The sequence below is a fragment of the Heptranchias perlo genome, chromosome 21, assembly GCF_035084215.1.
Source record: "Heptranchias perlo isolate sHepPer1 chromosome 21, sHepPer1.hap1, whole genome shotgun sequence".
In the NCBI taxonomy this organism is placed as follows: domain Eukaryota; kingdom Metazoa; phylum Chordata; class Chondrichthyes; order Hexanchiformes; family Hexanchidae; genus Heptranchias; species Heptranchias perlo.
The window spans coordinates 13,028,950-13,047,621 of NC_090345.1; the positions used below are offsets into that span (position 1 = coordinate 13,028,950).

At 40.7% G+C, this 18,672-nt stretch overlaps 1 protein-coding gene across 1 annotated transcript; it reads left to right on the forward strand.

Annotated features, from left to right (window-relative positions):
• The first annotated feature begins 3,732 nt into the window (after nt 1-3,732).
• Nucleotides 3,733-17,375, forward strand: dusp5 (dual specificity phosphatase 5). Its single transcript, XM_068002702.1, has 4 exons — nt 3,733-4,211; nt 8,464-8,621; nt 11,930-12,149; nt 14,527-17,375. The coding sequence occupies exons 1-4, from the start codon at nt 3,845-3,847 to the stop codon at nt 14,919-14,921; spliced, it is 1,140 nt and encodes a 379-aa protein (XP_067858803.1). The 5' UTR covers nt 3,733-3,844; the 3' UTR covers nt 14,922-17,375.
• Nucleotides 17,376-18,672: the final 1,297 nt, after the last annotated feature.

Sequence of the window (18,672 nt, forward strand, 5' to 3'; positions counted from 1 at the left end):
ATACAAGAGATTAAACAGAGTGCTGGAAATGCACAACAGGTGAATCAGCATCTGCAAGAGGAAAGTCAATTAACATTTGGGTGTGGCTTTATCGTCGGAACACTATGACCATCCTGACACACCCTATGGCATTTATAATTCTTAGTCCAATTCTCTGGTATTGTCTGTTTACAATAAGAGTGTAATGTTTGCTTAAAGAGGAATCATCTCTTGGGAGATTTGGGGCAGGCCTAGTACCTGAAACACCAAGGAACAGCCTAGTCTGACAACACTGATTTGGATACTGGGTAATAGTTACCAGGAAAGGTTGCACTGCAACCGAGGCAATAATGTAAACTTTTGCCATGTCCTTTTTGTGAGGCGAGTTTATAATTAAATAATCTTTAGTTGCAGTGCACGTTGCTTTCATGGTACATAGTATACTTGGTGCAGTTAGTGTCGGCTTATTAGTGTCTTGTGGCGACTCTGGTGTCTAACTCAGATAAGTGGTTGTACCTGGATATTTTGCTGTGATTGTTCAGTTTCATTTCTTGACCTTACTGTTATAGCTATATGGTTTTCTTCAGTTGGATCTGCCTTAGATACCTTCTTGGGTTCAGTAGCATCAGTCACTCTTGTACTCAGTCTGAGCATCATTATGGGAGTTGACTCACGCTGCTCTATCATAGAATCATAAGAAATTTACAACACAGAAGGAGGCCATTCAGCCCATCATGTCTGTGCCAGCTGAAAAAGAGCCATCCAGCCTAATCCAACTTTCCAGCTCTTGGTCCATAGCCTTGTAGGTTACAGAACTTCAAGTGCACATCCAAGCACCTTTTAAATGCACTGAGGGTTTCTGCCTGTACCACCCTTCTAGGCAGTGAGTTCCAGACCCCTACCACACTCTGGGTGTATTTTTTTTTCCTCAGCTCCCCTCTAATCCTTCTACCAAATACTTTAACTCTATGCCCCCTGGTTATTGACCCCTCTGCTAAGGGAAATAGGTCCTTCCTATTCACTCTATCTAGGCCTCTCATAATTTTATACACCTCAATTAAATCACCCCTCAGCTTCCCCTGTTCCAAAGAAAACAACCCCATCCTATCCTATCTTTCTTCATAGCTAAAATTCTCCAGTCCTGGCAACATCCTAGTGCAATCACATCTTTCCTGTAATGTGGTGACCAGAACTATACGCAGTACTCAAGCTGTGGCCTAACTAGTGTTTTATACAGTTCTAGCATTACCTCCCTGCTCTTATATTCTATGCCTCTGCTAATAAAGGAAAAGATTCCGTATGCCTTATCTACCTGTCCTGCTACCTTCAGGAATCTGTGGACATGCACTCCAAGGTCCCTCTGTTCCTCTACACCTCTCAGTATCCTCACATTTATTGTGTATTCCCTTGCCTTGTTTGTCCTCCTCAAATGCATTACCTCACACTTCTCCGGATTGAATTCCATTTGCCACTTTTCTGCCCACCTGACCAGTCCATTGATATCTTTCTGCAGTCTACAGCTTTCCTCCTCACTATCAACCACACGGCCAATTTTTGTATCATCTGCAAGCTTCTTCGTCATGCCTTCTACATTTAAGTCTAAATCATTGATATGTACCACAAAAAGCAAGAGACCTAGTACTGAGCACTGTGGAACCCCACTGGAAACAGCCTCCCAGTCACAAAAACACCCGTCAACCACTACCCTTTGCTTCCTGCCACTGAGCCAATTTTGGATCCAACTTACCACTTTTCCTTGGATCCCATGGGCTTTTACTCTGCAAAGTATTCATTAAGAACCATACCCAAATCTTCCACCACCACACATAAATTACCTTTTTGTTCTCTAATAGGCCCTACTCTTTCCTTAGTTATCCTCTTGCTCTTTATGTATTTATAAAACATCTTTGGGTTTTCCTTAATTTTACTTGCCAATATTTTTTCATGCCCTCTCTTTGCTTTCCTAATTTCCTTTTAATTTCACCCCTGCACTTTCTATACTCCTCTAGGCTTTCTGCAGTATTGAGCTCTTGGTGTCTGACATAAGCTTCCCTTTTTTGCCTTATCTTACCCTGTATGCAGCTTAACATCCAGGGGGCTTGAGATTTGGGAGTGCCACTCTTTTTCTTTGTGGGAACATATTTGCTCTGAACCCTCACTATCTCCTCCTTGAATGCCTCCCACTGTTCTGACACCGATTTACTTTCAAGTAGCTGTTTCCAGTCCACTTTTTCTAAATCGCTTCTCAGCTTAGTAAAATTGGCCTTTCCCCAGCTGAAAACTTTTACTCCTGGTCTATCTTTGTCTTTTTCCATAACTACTCTAAATCTAACTGAATTAAGATCACTACTACCAAAATGCTCTCGTACTGATACTTCTTCCACCTGCCCAGCTTTATTCCCTAAAACTAAGTCCAGAACTGCCCCCCTCTTGTTGGGCTTGCTACATCCTAGCTAAAAAAATTCTCCTGAATGCATTTTAAGAATTCTGCCCCCTCTATACTTTTTACACTGATTCTATCCCAGTTAATATTAGGGTAGTTGAAATCCCCTACTATTACTGCCCTATTGTTTTTGCACTTCTCAGAAAGTTGCATACATATTTGCTCTTCTATCTCCCTCTGACTGTTTGGGGGTCTAAAATACACTCCCAGCAGTTTGATTGCCCCTTTTTTTGTTCTTCATCTCAACCCATAGGGCCTCATTTGATGATCCTCCTCACATACAATGGGTGGGAGCACTGGATGACTATTCCCTGGACTGCTCCAAAATTGTGGTGGGCCAAACGTCGACAGGAATGGGCCGGTAAGAACTAAACAGTGATTTTGGTGTCACTGCCGCCCACCCCATTCCCACCAAAAATGGGGCAATAATTGAGCCCAATATATCTTCTGACTCACTATTAGCAACACCACGGGGATCTGCTACATATGTGAGTGTGAAAATATATAGTTTCTTCAAAAGAAAAATACTGTGAATGCTGCAAATTTGAAATAAAAACAGAAAATGCTGGAAACACTCAGCAGGTCAGGGAGCTGTCAGAGTTTCTCTCCCAGCAGATGCTGCCTGACCCGCTGAGTGCTTCCAGCATTTTCTGTTTTTATTTTATATTATACACTTTTGCAGATACATAAAACGAGGCAAATGAAATCACCACATTGGGGTAATGTCACTCACTACCTACACTGCATGATACAAACATCAATAAAACAATTGACTAGGTTTTTCCTCCCCCCAGTGGTGATGATGCACCTTTATCATGAGTGGAGGAGATGCTAACACTCACCCACTATTAATGAGATGCTAACACTCACCCACTATTAATGAGATGCTAACACTCACCCACTATTAATAATTCTGCTATTTCACATATTCGTGCTATTTCAGATGAGCTGAAATTCTGATGCAAAAACACTCACGATATATCTGACACATGCACACGCGTTCTTTCAGTTTTCACATGTATCCTTTTTATAAGATACAGTATCTCTACGCCTTGACTAATTTCTAATGAGTAAGTTCACCACTTCCTCCCTCCTTTCCTCCAACCCTTTAGTAAGAGCTTGCTCGGCGCGGGGGCGGTTGGTAGGCGTCAACCTCGGGTCCAAATATGGAAATCGTATTATTTTACATTCCGTATATGGATTCCACACAGCGTCACAACCCATATATGGGCATCTACGTCACACCGGCAGTTCCCCTCGTATAAATGCTATCGCGGGGATCACCCTTTCCAGAACCTTGATTAGTAACAACCGAAAGCCACCGAGAGAGCAGGCGAATTTTGCTTGGTGGCATAAATATCCTTCCCGTTTTTAAGTCTCTGAACTTAAAAAGAAAGGAAAGTTATTTTTACAAAAAATTTAATGATGACAGTTTCAGGAATCGACAGCCAGCGCTTAAAGAAATTTATTAGGAAACAAAGAGGTAGAAATCTGATGCTGGATTGCAGACCGTTTCTATCCTTCGCGGCTTCTCATGTCCAAGGTTCGTACAGTGTGAATTTGAATTCGGTGGTGATCCGAAGGTCGAGAGGTGGTCCGATCCCATTACAGTTCATCATCCCGGACGAGCGAGCCAGAGCCAGGCTCCGGGAGGGCAGAGTGTCCACCGTCGTGATTCTGGACGAGCGAACTTCGCAGAGTCAGAAACTGAGCAAGGACAGCACTGCGCAGATCGTGTTAAACACGTTAACTGCGATCACATCAACAGTCAAAATCTATTTCCTCAAAGGTGAGATTAAGGTGCAAATTGTCCACGTATTAAAACGCCAGGATTTTCCGCAGTTTGATGCTAGAGTTTGTTTCGGGTTTTTGTTTTTGTCATTTCCAGTACATACCGAGTTATTCTAGGCATCGGTCCTGGTTGCAATCTTTTTGTGTCACAGTTCATTTAAAAATATTTAATTCAACGAATGCATTTATGTTGTACCAAATATTCTTGTTAAAACTGCCAGGAAAAATTCTAAGAGTTCAAGGAATGCTGCTAATGAATAGTTATTTTTTTATTCCTAAAGTTTACCCTGTCTTAAACTAGAACCATTAAAACATTGGAAATACACCGTTCAGGCGTAACGATGCTTAACGGATTGGTCTGAGATTCCTCTCTGGGTTGTTTTCGCAGAGGAGTTCACTTGCTTAAAACAAACGGGTTCGAATGTTTCTTAGCGTAATTTTAGAGCAGGCGTTGTGAGGAACTAGCAGGAGAACCCCATTGAAGGTGTACAACTGATTACCGCTCCCCACGAAACTGGGACTAAATTGATGAAAAATTGAATAAAATGATATAAAATTGAGCACTGAGTAATCATTTATTTGTGTGGGTGTCCGAATGGAAATTCCTTGGAGTAAAAAAAAATCCACCAATGATGGAAATAAGCTCAGAAAATGCTGGAAATTCACAGCACGTTCGTCACACTCTGGGGAAAAAAACCTGGGTTAATGTTTTCAGGTGTGACTACTGTTGAAGTCACACCTGAATGATGTGTTTGACGGGTCACATCCAACACATCATTCTATCCTTCTCGTTCTTATGCTGACTGACCCGCTGTCCATTTTCAGCATTTTCTGTGTTTATTATTTATATATTACTCAGTGCCTGACTCTTGAGGCAGATGCAGGACTTTAGGGAAAGAGCAGAGCAGTGGGATTAGTTTTGGATTGCTTTGGCAAAGACCCATTAAGAAAAATTGGGCTGAAGGCCTCCTTCTATTCTATAAGCCTTTATAGTTGTACAGTAATACAAAACCTACAGACATTTCTGTTTCATTGAGGGCATTTGCAGTTAAGACTGCATAACCTATATCGAATCGGTCTCTTTGTGATGTGAGGGAACCCGGGCTTTTGTAGTGTAAAGTACAACAGTGATTTGATTCTATTGGGTTTACCAATGTACATAACGTCAATGGAAAAATAGCACTTTCCTACAAGGGAATGGGATATCCTGTCGTGTAGCCAATCACCATTTCCAAAATTGATCCATGATGCCACACCTGGCAAAAGAGATCATCATTAACTTTTCTATTGTAATGTAAAAATGATTCTTTTGTGTTTACACTGCTATTAGAGATAGAATGGTTATACCTCAATTACTGATTTCTACCCCAAATAATTGAGTTTACTGTTCTCACATTGGTTAAAACTGGACCAGTTTTACAACTGACTAAATGGTTTCTATCAATTACACTGACTTGCACGAAACTATGGATACAGGTGTGGGCGTGGTGGACTATCCACTGAACAGACAAGTTAACAGTTTTTCCTTCAGTGGGAAAAGTAAATAGCCAAACATCTCCCGCAGTCTGTTCGGAGAATTCATTGCAATCGGCATGGAGTTGGGAATGTCTGATCTAGAAAAGATAAGACACTGAGTGGTTGCTGCTGTCAGCCAGTACAGCAGGATATAATTACAGCCATGAGTGGTGTGCCTTGAAAGATGCGGTTTCTTTATTAAAATGAAAATCAGTTGTGTTCTATAATGGGGGGATGGTCCGCTCTCCCAATTTACCACCCAAGTGGTGAAGATGAAAATTACCCTCTACGAATCAATAAACCCGAAGAGGGGAAATACACATTGGTGGTTTGGGGGCCTTTTACGTGGTAAAATTGCACTTTATTTTTATAAACTCTTGGATATCCAGATTTGATATGGAAATAGGTGAGGGCTTGAGCAATGGTAGAAATTTGGAAATGACGTAAGAAAATCCAGAGCAACAAAACTGACCCGTCAAGCCCATTCAAGCCAGGGTTATCCTCTTCCCATTTATTAATCCCGACTTTAAGGAACATTAACTGTTCCTTGCCCTATCCCTGTTGGTGAAAAAAAAATCAAACAGTGCTGTTGATATCTTTACAGTTCTCAACAGATATCGATCCAGCTCCCTTTTTAAAGATGTTAACTGACCTCAAATAAGTGCCCTTTCTGGGAGTTTGATCCTTTCAGATTTAGACTTTTCTGAAGAAATCCTACCTGAGAAGCCATTGGCATTTTAGACACTCAGTGAAATGTTAGGGAGATTATTGGATAGGAGATGTGACATTCAGTATCCCTACGTAAATTCATGGGGTGGATTATTATCTAATACTGGATGTGTCACAGCAGTTGGGCGTCAAGTGATAATTAAGCATGTATCATGTAACTCTGAAATTGATATCAGCACTGAATACTGTTGATGAGCATCAGTGAGCAATCAGTTTGAAATTTATTTGAAAGAAGTTTCATTCTGTTTGGACAGGCAAAGTCATAAGCTGGTAAGAATTGAATCATTCACAGGTGGACAATAAAACCTTGTACATGAATCACAAAAAGTTAACATGCAGGTACAACAAACAATTAGGAAGGCAAATGGTATGTTAGCCTTTATTGCAAGGGGGTTGGAGCATAAAAGTAAGAAGGTTTTGCTACAATTATATAGGGCTCTGGTGAGATCACACCTGGAGTTCTGTGTGCAGTTTTGGTCTCCTTACCTGAAGAAGGATACACTTGCCTTAGAGGGGGTGCAACGAAGGTTCACTAGATTGATTCCTGGGATGAGAGGGTTGACCTATGAGGAGAGATTGTGTAGAATGGGCTTATATTCTCTAGAGTTTAGAAGAATGGGAGGTGATCGCATTGAAATGTATAAAATTCTTAGAGGGCTTGATAGGGTAGATGCTGAGAGGCTGATTCCCCTGGCTGGAGAGTCTAGAACTAGGGCTCATCGTCTCAGTATAAGGGGTCAGCCTCTACCCCAGAGGGCTGTGGATGCTCAGTCATTGAGTATATTCAAGATTTAAATCGATAGATTTTTGGACACTAAGGGAATCAAGGGATATGGGGATAGGGCGGGAAAGTGGAGTTGAGGTGGAAGATCAGCCATGATCTTATTGAATGGCGGTGCAGGCTCGAGGGGCCGAATGGCCTAGTCCTGTTCTTATTTTTTATGTTCTTATGTAACCCTCGCTGTTCCCCATAGTTATTAATCAGAACATTGCACCAGCATAAAATATCATTTTTAAATGTATACTTGAAGCAATATTATTTAGAAATAAACAGTTTGGTAGTAAAAGATTAGATAAATATGAATGCTTACAGGAAAAAAAAATAAACAAGACATTATGTAATTGACTGGGCAAGTGGCATGAGTCACATTTTAGTGCCTGAAGCTTCCATTAGTAATCGGCAATTTCAGTACTAACTATTACTTGGCTAATTTCTTACATTCTGTGTCAGCCAAAATGGTTAAGCCGGTTAAACCAGTTGACACTGGAATCCACAGAGATCGTAGCATTGGTGGTTTTGGATTTACTTTGGCTCATTTGTTCAGCCGTGAGACTTTGCTGCCCAAAGTATCTTGTCACCAGTTTCTACGTAACTTGTTCTTAATTGCATTAGACTTTTTAAAATCAAAACAATTTGTTTCATTTTCTACTGTCAGTCAATTAGCTCAATTTGATACCAAACGTTCCTGCTGTCACCACTGTTGTATTAGTGGTGTTGTATTAAAATATTCAGTGACATGGGGTACTAATGATCGTGCTTTTCTTATACACCCTGTGTCTTCAGTTTGAGGCATTGTTCCCATAACCAGTTTCCACTGGTCTGCACCAGCTCTTCCTTACATTCACATTTGTACTCACACAGCCTATTCTTACAATCTACAAGATCACTTGTCTGCTTCCTTAGTTGGGATATGATGTTTAGTAGAAGGGACTTATGGAAGGGAAAGGAAAAAAAATATAATTAACTTCCACCCAATTTATGGAATTTAGCATCTCCATTGTAGGTATTCCATTTGATGACAACCATAATTTCTTCTACATGAGGAAAGATGTGAATGTAATGCCATGGGGCAATATTAATATAGTCTCTTAGACCCTAGAGTGGGTAAACCTGGGCTTTCTTACACACAAAGGAGAGACCATGGCTAAAAGTTCCTTTTTTGTTTTTGAGCAGAGTTGAAATATGCAAGGCATAAACAATTTTCTCCTTTGTTCTTTGTTTGTAGGAGGATACGAAAACTTTCACTCCCTGTATCCCGAATGTTGCACTGAGCTGAAGCCTGGCTTGAACTATACCAGTGTGCAAGAGGTTAAAGAAACTGATGCAAGCCATATGAACCAACACGAAAAACCTGGCAGCAACTGCAGACCAGTCTATGATCAGGTGCGTATGGCTGAAGAATAAACACAGAGGCTTGTGCCGAGGGACAGACTAACATTAGAGTACATTTCCTTTCAGAAGTGCCACAAAAGAGGAAACAACATCAGACAGAGTTGTTTTTTTAAAGCCACTGCTGGTAATTGTCATCACTGCATGACATCACCTTGCTATAATTGGGCACACAAAAAAGTGCTACTCTAAAGATTGGTGGCTCTAGAATCGAAAACTATGTGAAGGAGTAATGTGGGAAGGTATTTTTTTTTTAAACTAGTTCCTGTTTCCTGAGGGTTTTTACGTGTGTTATTTTGAGGGGTTTTCTGTTTTGTTTGACATCCTTTTTTGCTTCTGCTTTGCATAAAAGGTAATGTTCCTGGTATCTGTGAATATGTTCTGTCTTTTTGACTGGAGGTGGAAGTGGATGTTTCATTAGTTCCGTTTAAACAAACAAATTAGACTGAGTATTAGTCTGAATTAACTAATGATTTGCATTAAAACAGACACACTCAAAGCTAGCAACAATTATTATTTTGGATAATATCAAACCCAGCATTCATATGGAGACCTCTATGCATTATGCTCGCCATTTACCTTTCTTCCCGATGCCACTCCAAACTAAGGCCAGACATCAGTCAATCCCACAGCTAAAAATGAAGGAATCTGGATTCACACTTTTAGCTTTAACTGGAGATCGAACTACAACTCACGAGGCCACAAAAACACTGTTCAGTCTCCAATGGCTGGTCATTCATATTAGAGTGCTGTTGACAGCAGAAATACAGCACATCTGCCATCAATGGCTCCATCAGTATAAAACTGCCTTATATATTTTTTCCCCCCGTTGCCCTTTTCTGGATCTGTTTGAGGGTGTGACCGAGGAACTTGAAAGGGTTACAGGAGACTGCACTATATCTGGCATATCAAAGGCATCCTAGAGAGTGAGACAAAAGAACATGAAATGTAAACTGGAATCAAATTAGTATTCAAATCCAGTTAATGTTAATCTGGTTACTCTTGTCTCCTGACTACATGTTGTGGAGTCACATGACGATAAATGAGTTAATAACAGTGGAGCTGACCCTCGAAAACATTAACATTAAAAGTAATGACAGTATATTTTTTCCCCTGCTGTGTTTAGAATTAAATTAATATTTAATATCATAATCAACAAATGTTAATTTAAAAATTCTAGGTTTTTCTGTACAGTATTTTTTTGCAGTGCCCTAAATAAAAAGGGCAACTAATTTCTGAGGTCAGATTATTTTTTTTACACACTATTCCCATGTGCTGTCAAGCTCATACCAGAATGAAACCTGTGCAGTTTTCATTCCACAGCAAGGCGACATCATACATTGTACGAGTCCAAAAACTCACCCCTTTGACTATGGTTTTCATACAGGAACTGGCACAGGCCTGATCTGACACCAGAATCAGCTATTGTTCTCCCTAAAGTATCTCCTAAGCAGTGTATAACATGATGACTAATTGAGCCCTTTAAAGCCTGTGCCTGAATTTATAATTTTTTTTAAAGGAAGCAACTTATTGGTGTTTTTACATTATTAAAGTGCTGGCAGGGGATTGGCATACATGGACTCCTGGCACTGCTGTCCCCATTTACCTTTCTTCCGGTGCCACTCTCAGACCTGAGACCAATGATTTCCGTAGCTAAAAGGGAGAGAATCTGCTCTGTGGTTTTAGTTTTAACTGGAGATCTGATGGCAGCTCACGGGATAGATGAAAATGTGGCTCTCTGATGCCTCTAAGTCTCCAGAGATTGCGTCATTTATTTTAAGGAGCACTGTTGATGGTGGGAGTACTCTGTATCTGTATCATCAACGGCATTCATCAGTGTAAAAACCCTTTTTATTTTCATTCCCATCACCCTTTCTAGGCCTGCCTAAGTGCATGTTCCAACAATGCTGCAATATAATCAGCTTCTAGGAAGTGTGTCGTAATGGTCCAGGGAGATTTCTATTTTGTTTCTTTTCTTTCTTCCTGTGTGGAAGCACCTGGTCTCTGGTTGGTCCTTTGCTGTGATGGCATGACTGAGAATATACAGGGAACTGCAATTGCACCTACCATTCTGCACAACATATTGGATCTTAAACATTCTGCACCACCATGTGGTTCTCAGATTTACAAGATCTGAGATCTGCAATTGTGTAAATGTCCAACCCTCAGAGTAGGAGCTGCTTATAAAATACTGCGTGAAGTGGGTAGAAGCAGGGAGATGAGAGGTACAAGTGCAAACATGGCATAAATTTGAAATACTTGAAATGTTATGACCAAACTAAAATAGATCTAAAAGCACTTCTGTATTAAATAACCTGTGAATAATTTCATGTCAATCCATACCGAACTTATTGTGATTGGCACTGACCTGCTAGACTGATCATTACAGTGGGTCACTTATACTCGATGATAATAGTCTGCAACTGCCCACGCAACTAAAACTGTCTGCCACTTTAACAGGATGAGATCAGATGTGGCTGATGTCTTTCTGTTAGCGCTGTCTTTTCAGTTAATTAGTAGGCACAGCAGGACAAGGATCCTAAAGCAGTCTCTGTTTACTGTTTATATTCCTGATTCTTTAGTCATACTGAAATGAAACACAGGATTGGAGCATTGACTTCCCAACACCAATGTTATTACAGGTTATGAGTTCCAGCAACATCTATTTTTTCAGCTTTTATTCTGGAGTTGAATTCATGTTGGATTCATTTAGAATAACATTTACAGTAAATGGAGTAGGCGTAGAGGGGTGAAGTGACATAGGTCAGAACACATTGGTGCTCTTATACTTTAGAAAGCAGACTTCTGACATTACCTGGCCTGAGTTGCATTTCTGCATAGGGACGGACAATCAGATGGACACCATCTACCAGCAGCTTGCTCCAGACCGATATTCTCAATGGTCTAAGAATCCATGAGAATGGTGTGTGACATGGAAAGCAAGGCCAAAAGTAAAGCCACAAAAAAACATACTGAGATAGGAACATAGGAACAGGAGTAGGCCATTCAGTCCCACGAGACTGTTCCGCCTTTCAATTAGATCATGGCTGATTGTATCTTAACTCCATCTAACCATCATGGTTCTGTAACCCTTAATATCCCTGTCTAACAAAAATCTATCAATCTCAGTTTTATAGATAGTGTCTCTCTTTAAATATAAAAACCTTTAATCACCTAGTGGGATTCTTGATTTCATTTTTTTTTGCCACCACATTCCATTCCGTTGTGGCTTTCCACTACAATGTGTTTTTTTTTTCAGTCTCTTCATATTATTTACCATGTTTGTTGTGTTCAATTTTCAGGGAAAACCTGTTGAAATCTTGCCCTTTCTATACCTGGGTAGTGCTTACCACGCCTCCAGACCAGACTTTCTAGATGATCTCCACATCACAGCTTTACTGAATGTCTCCCGTAACTGTGCAGAGTACTTCAAAAGCAAATATCACTACAAATTCATCCCTGTGGAAGATAGTGCGACTGCAGACATGAGTTCCCATTTTCAGGAAGCAATAGACTTCATTGGTATGTAACAGTTGTGTGGATTTAGTGTTTTTCACAATGAAATAATACCGGTTGGTTTTAAGTATCTGCTGGTATAGGCTCTTTACCAATATTCGTGATTATCCTGTGAACAATGTCACTTCTGTACTGACGATTGAAAGAGTCCTTTTCATACAGATGCCAGGGTCTTGCGTTTTCAAACTATTCTATTAGATTTTTCTCTGCACTCTTTTTACAGTAAGCTCCCAACAAGGAAACTAAAATGGGAATGTCCATCTCATACCAATCCCCAATTATCCAAAGAAATTGGGATGTTATATTGTGGAGCAATATTGATAAAAGTCCTCTTCTGAAGTAGAACACTCCAATTTTAAGAACCATTTCCCTTCTTTCCAAAATTGGTCATGCTAATAATTGACCTGACTTCAAGCCAGTTCTAATGGGCGAGGGCCCAGGCATAAAATTAGCTCTAATTTGGCACTAATTACTCAGAGGGGCTACGGGTTTCTGTAAGAAGTGGAAAACTGTCACACTGGTTGGGGCAGAGGTACATTGTGCAGCAGAGTAAAAAGAGCTTTACTCTGTGCCTAGCTATGCTGCACCTGACTTGGGAGTGCTTGGTGCTGGCACCAGCTGCTCGAAATGGAAAGTGGACAACATACATTGGGCTGATAAGTGGCAAATAACATTCACGCCAGACAAGTGCCAGGCAATGACCATCTCCAACAAGAGAGAATCTAACCACCTCCCCATGACATTCAATGGCATTACCATCGCCGAATCCTCCACCATCAACATCCTGGGGTCACCATTAACCAGAAACTTAACTGGACCAGCCATATAAATACTGTGGCTACAAGAGCAGGTCAGAGGCTGGGTATTCTGCAGCGAGTGAGTCACCTCCTGACTCCCCAAAGCCTTTCCACCATTTACAAGGCACAAGTCAGGAGTGTGATGGAATACTCTCCACTTGCCTGGATGAGTGCAGCTCCAACAACACTCAAGAAGCTCGACACCATCCAGGACAAAGCAGCCCGCTTGATTGGCACCCCATCCACCACCCTAAACATTCACTCCCTTCACTACCGGTGCACCGTAGCTGCAGTGTGTACCATCTACAGGATGCACTGCAGTAACTCGCCAGGCTTCTTTGTCAGCACCTCCCAGACCCGTGACCTCTACCACCTAGAAGGACAAGGGCAGCAGGCACATGGGAACAACACCACCTGCATGTTCCCCTCCAAGTCACAAACCATCCCGACTTGGAAATTTATACTTTGCAGTTCGCAGTGTTCTGTACTGCTATATTACCAAGCCAAGATAGGCTCTAACTGTAATGCACCGGCAAATCAGACGTTCCTTCGTCGCTGGGTCAAAATCCTGGAACTCCCTTCCTAACAGCACCATGGGAGAACCTTCACTACACGGACTGCAGCGGTTCAAGAAGGCGGCTCACCACCACCTTCTCAAGGGCAATTAGGGATGGGCAATAAATGCTGACCTTGCCAGCGACACCCACATCCCATGAACGAATTAAAAAAAAATTCCGGAGCACTAAGGTGTTAATGAACACAAAGTTCACAAAAAAGAGTAAAATAAATAAATGACCAAATAGCTTCAATTGAGGCTAATAATTTGAATGTCGGACAGCCTTAGTTCTTGGGCATTTGATCACTTAAGATATCCAGCCAATGCTTTTGCTGGCAGAATCCAGGGTTGGAAGGGTTTCAGAGTTTTGGTGTAATGCAATTCTTATAGAAGACCAGTAGCATCAACCTCCAAACAAAAAAGCTATTATTTGTAAAGTGTGTGACTTGCACGGAATTGAATCACACAAATGAGGAACATCTCAGGTTCAATCCCCAGACCCTGCAGAGTTAACTGATTTTAGCCAGGGTGACAGTAGGGATGCTGTAATTGGTCTCAGTGTCCGCAAACTAGAGCGAGAAAAGAAATCAGACATTCTTCCCATGCCTGATCACTATCCGGAAAATGTGTATATGGAGACATTGCATGAGGACAGGATTCGGCTTAGCCATGATGCCCTCCATAGTTGAATATCCCACGAACACTTGCCGTCCAGGCTCCCATATGTAGAATAGCCACTTGGATGACGTACTGGACTCTGTCCAGCAGCTGTGGAGCAGTACCTTAGCATGAGTCAACACCTTAACAAAAGGAAGAGGGAAATTGGAGAAGAAATAAGAAATGATCGATTGAACACAGTTGTGCCAAGTGGGCACCTTTGCCCCTCTTGGCTGAAGCATCTTTTATACTTTGCAGTTCGCAGTGTTCTGTACTGCTATATTACCAAGCCAAGATAGGCTCTAACTGTAATGCACCGGCAAATCAGATATTTTGGAATACACATTAACCATGAGCTAATGTTACTTTGCAGATCATGTCAGACATACAGGAGGGAAGGTCCTCGTCCACTGTGAAGCAGGCATTTCCCGGTCGCCCACAATCTGCTTGGCCTATTTAATGAGAAGCAAGCAACTACGATTGGAAGAAGCCTTTGACTATATTAAAGAACGAAGAAATACCATTTCTCCAAATTTTGGATTTATGAACCAATTACTGCAGTATGAATCTGAAATCCTCTCCCTCACCCCCACCGTCAAATCCTGCAAAAGGGAGACAGCGTCCTGCTCTGCGGAGGAACTGACCTACAACAAAAGTTTGGAAAGTTCAGTTTATACTTTTCCCAGTTCACTTTTGAGTACAGTGCCAATACCATCACCAGTGCACCAGTTTGAATTCAGCCCAATAAAGGTATCACTTTCATGCTGAAATACAACGTGACATCAGAAACCATGGAGTGGAAGAAACATGAATGTTGAATTACTAAAACGCACAAACCATGTGATGGTGAACCCTGACTGCTATTAAGTGGTTTTATCAAGTCCAGTAGTATTTTGTGCTTAACAAGCTTAGCTTTTCTTGCAATGTTTGTCCAATTTCAATAATCAAGTCAGATCAACACGTTTTCTGCACAAAAGCTGCATACGGTTGTAACTCATTAACACGCCTAGATGGAGTGAGAAGGCAGTAGTAAATCAGTACTACATCTAGATGGAGTGGGAAGGCATTTGTAACTCACTACCATGCCTAGATGGAGTATACGCTAATTATCATCTTAGCTACATGTATCACCTTGTGCTGAATCACATAAACGGCCACCTAGCCTTGCGTAGCCAGGGTCTTTCATTGTTCTGTGGCTCAAATATTCTGTGTAAGTCAAAGCAAACCAAAGGTTGCATCAACAGTGTATGCAGTGCTTCTGTAATTAACCATTTGTGTCAATTCAGGTCAATGTTCTTGTCTTTGTATCAAACAATTGCATGAATAGTGTTGATTTTATATGTGTTGTACTGTGTTAGATAGAACTCATAAATATCGTCAATGTATTTTTTTAAAAAAGAGCCATAACACAAAAGAGTGGGAGGGACAAGACTTTATCATCATTGGTCATGAATCGTAGTCTCTGTGCTGTGTTTATAGTGTCAGAACAAATGCCTCATTCAGGATTTTAAGTGTATTGACTCCTATAGTTTAAATAAAACCAAATTGAAACTAATTATTTCAATAAAAATCAGTTGTTACCCCCAACACCAAATTTGACCTGATTTTGCAGCAACTCTTCAGGTTTAAAACCTTAGGGTTCAACCCAGGGGTTGTAGCTGTAAACCGTTAACATAAAAGAGTTTATTATAGATCATGGGCAACAAATTGGTGAATTCTTCTGGAAAAGAAAGAACTTACATTTATATAGCATCTTTCACGCCTGCAGGATGTCCCACAGCAATTCATAGCCAATGAATTACTTTTTGAAGTATAGTCACTGTTGTTATGTAGGCAAGCACAGCAGCCAATTTTACACAGCAAAACAGCAATGAGGTAAATGATCAATTAATCTCTTATGGTTGAGGGATCAATGTTGGCCAGGACACCAATTGAATCCCCTAGTCTTCAATGGTGCCATGCGATGTTTTATATCCAACTGAACAAGCAGAAGGACCTTGGTTTCCTATCTCATTGGAAAGAAAACACCTCCGACAATGCAACACTCCCTCACTACTGTGCTCACATGTCAGCGTAGATTATGTGCTAAAGTCCTGTAGTGGGGCTTGAAGCCACAATCTTGTGCCCTAGAGGCTAGAGTGCTACCACTGAGCCTAGATGGCACAGGGAAGCTCTCTTTATGGAACACCATTGGGTTTTTTTATTTATGAATTTTTTCATGCACTTATCCCCCCGTCATCAGTCTGCCTACCCTTGGCACCTATGCTTCTGTTCATCTTGCTCTCAGACTGTTGCTAAACCGCTCTGCAGCCAGTCACCAAGAAGTGGTGGAGACCAGGGGATAGAATTTCAACTTGCCGCCTGGGCGTAAAGCTGGTGTTATGGATTGGTCGCCTGTTATAGAAATCGTTTCTATAATGGGTGACCAAGCTGCAACACCAGTTTAATGCCCGAGCGGGAAGTTGAAAACCTACCTTCATGACTATCCCTTCAGTCACACAGGGAGTCACTGCAATCTCCTCTTCATGGCTCAGTCCAGGAATTGGATGGAGTAGGATTTCAAACCTGCATCAGTCTCTCACTCTGTTTGCTGAGCGTTCATGGTCCAATGCTCTGCCCCAACACACCATTTTATATCATCTGTCGATTGACATTGAAATCCAAAATATCAAACTCCTTCATTCATTTCTATATAATTTGTCACATTTTATCTCTGAACCAAAGCTGCTGTTAAGAACAGTCAATTTTTCCGCGTAGAAAACAGGCTAGCCACAACTACCTGTGTGAATTTAGGCAGGCCTCCCAACTCATCAAGTGTAGGTGTGAATCATACCACCATCAGCCTCGTGAATATATTAGCACACTGCTACCTCTGAAGGTTGAAAATATATGTTAAATGTTAATATAATTTTGGTGCTTTCTACACGTACGATGATTTGAAATAACCGTTGAATCCCGTTTCTTGTCGGGTCAGCTGTCTTGCTTGTACATGTACAATTAAACTGAGTTCTGAGTTCTGAAATATAGTTTGAGTCATTGATGTCAAGTTTGTCTCAGGATGTTGTGAAGTACTGTATAGAATCTGTGAGCTGTGTAAATATTTTCAGGGAATGTTGCAATATCCTATTGTGAATGAGCAATGCACTTTGGGAATATGTACAGTGGTGGTTAATTGTATGTTTTCCTGCACAGTGTCAATAAAAGAATGTTTCAAATGGAAAAGATCAAAGTCGATAATTGAACTGATTTGAAGAAAACATTAAGCGCTTTCACCAAACCTCCTCCCATAAAAAAGTATTGGTTTAGTAAAGTATTGGTAACTGTTATGCAGAGAAAATATAGCTCTGGCTCTTTAACCAAGCTTTTGATCACCTGTCCTAATATCTCCTTATGTGGCTCGGTGTCAAATTTTGTCTGATAACGCTCCTGTGAAGCGCTTTGGGGACATTTTACTATGTTAAAGGTACTATCTAAATGCAAGTTGTTGTTTTGAAGGAGTTGAATGTCACAAGTGTTATTTTGTAATGAAAATATATAAACTGCCCTCATCCCTGCCATTTTTTTAAAGCCTATTTTAATTAATAACTTTTAATGTATTGCAGCCTCAATTAGCCAGGCTCCACTGACTTCTATGTTCATTGGGCTCAGATACATTAGCAGGCTCAAGAATGAGCCACTTGCATCCGCTGCCATGACAACGGGATCAGGCTGATGTGGGGCGGTGGCAGTACACACTTGCGACCCCTGAGTCACAATTGAACACAAACAGGATTGCAATCAGAGCAGTTTTAGAAGTTTTAATTTATTTTACATTTACCAAATGAGAGATTGTGTAGTTTATAAATGATTTAATACCATATCTGCTGTGAGTGGTAGAATGTGATATAGTATTGTAGTAAAGTCAATATCTGACCATCTCTTTATTTGAGGGGCACTTATCCTCCCCCATCCCCACAAAAAAAAATCGCAGGACCTGTATTTTTTAATATTTACATTCCAGCTATATTTTTCTTTATTTAAAGCCATTGACACACAAACGTAAAAGAAGGTATCGCACTATACTTGCAACAACATGTACATGGGGTCACATAGATGTATAATAATATAAGCAGATTTAAAGGTCTATTCATTTCAGTTTAGATTACTGTGTATAGATGAAATCTTAAAGGCCTGTGTAATGTTGGGAACTGTTTCAAACGTTATTATAAAAATTCTATTAGTGTGTACCACATATTAGTACGTACAGAAATGTTCAATAGTCCCCATTTAAATCTGCGCATTGTGATTTTGGAAGATTTTTAGTAAAAGAAAAAAGAAAGAATTGCATTTATATAGTGCATTTCATGACCTCAGGACATCCCAAAGCACTTTACAGCCAATGAAGTACTGTTTTTTGGATGTGTAATCATTGTTGTAACGTATGAAACACGGCAGCCAATTTGCATACAGCAAGGCCCCAGAAGCAGCAATGAACTAAGTGACCAGATAATTTGTTTTAGTGATGTTAGTTGAAGGATAA

Bases quoted from the DNA above. Each gene is read 5' to 3' on its own strand.
- dusp5 (XM_068002702.1), top strand. From the start codon at position 3,845: ATGATGACAGTTTCAGGAATCGACAGCCAGCGCTTAAAGAAATTTATT. The intron at 4,212-8,463 runs GTGAGATTAAGG...CTTTGTTTGTAG, and splicing joins CAAAATCTATTTCCTCAAAG to GAGGATACGAAAACTTTCAC. The intron at 12,150-14,526 runs GTATGTAACAGT...GTTACTTTGCAG, and splicing joins GGAAGCAATAGACTTCATTG to ATCATGTCAGACATACAGGA.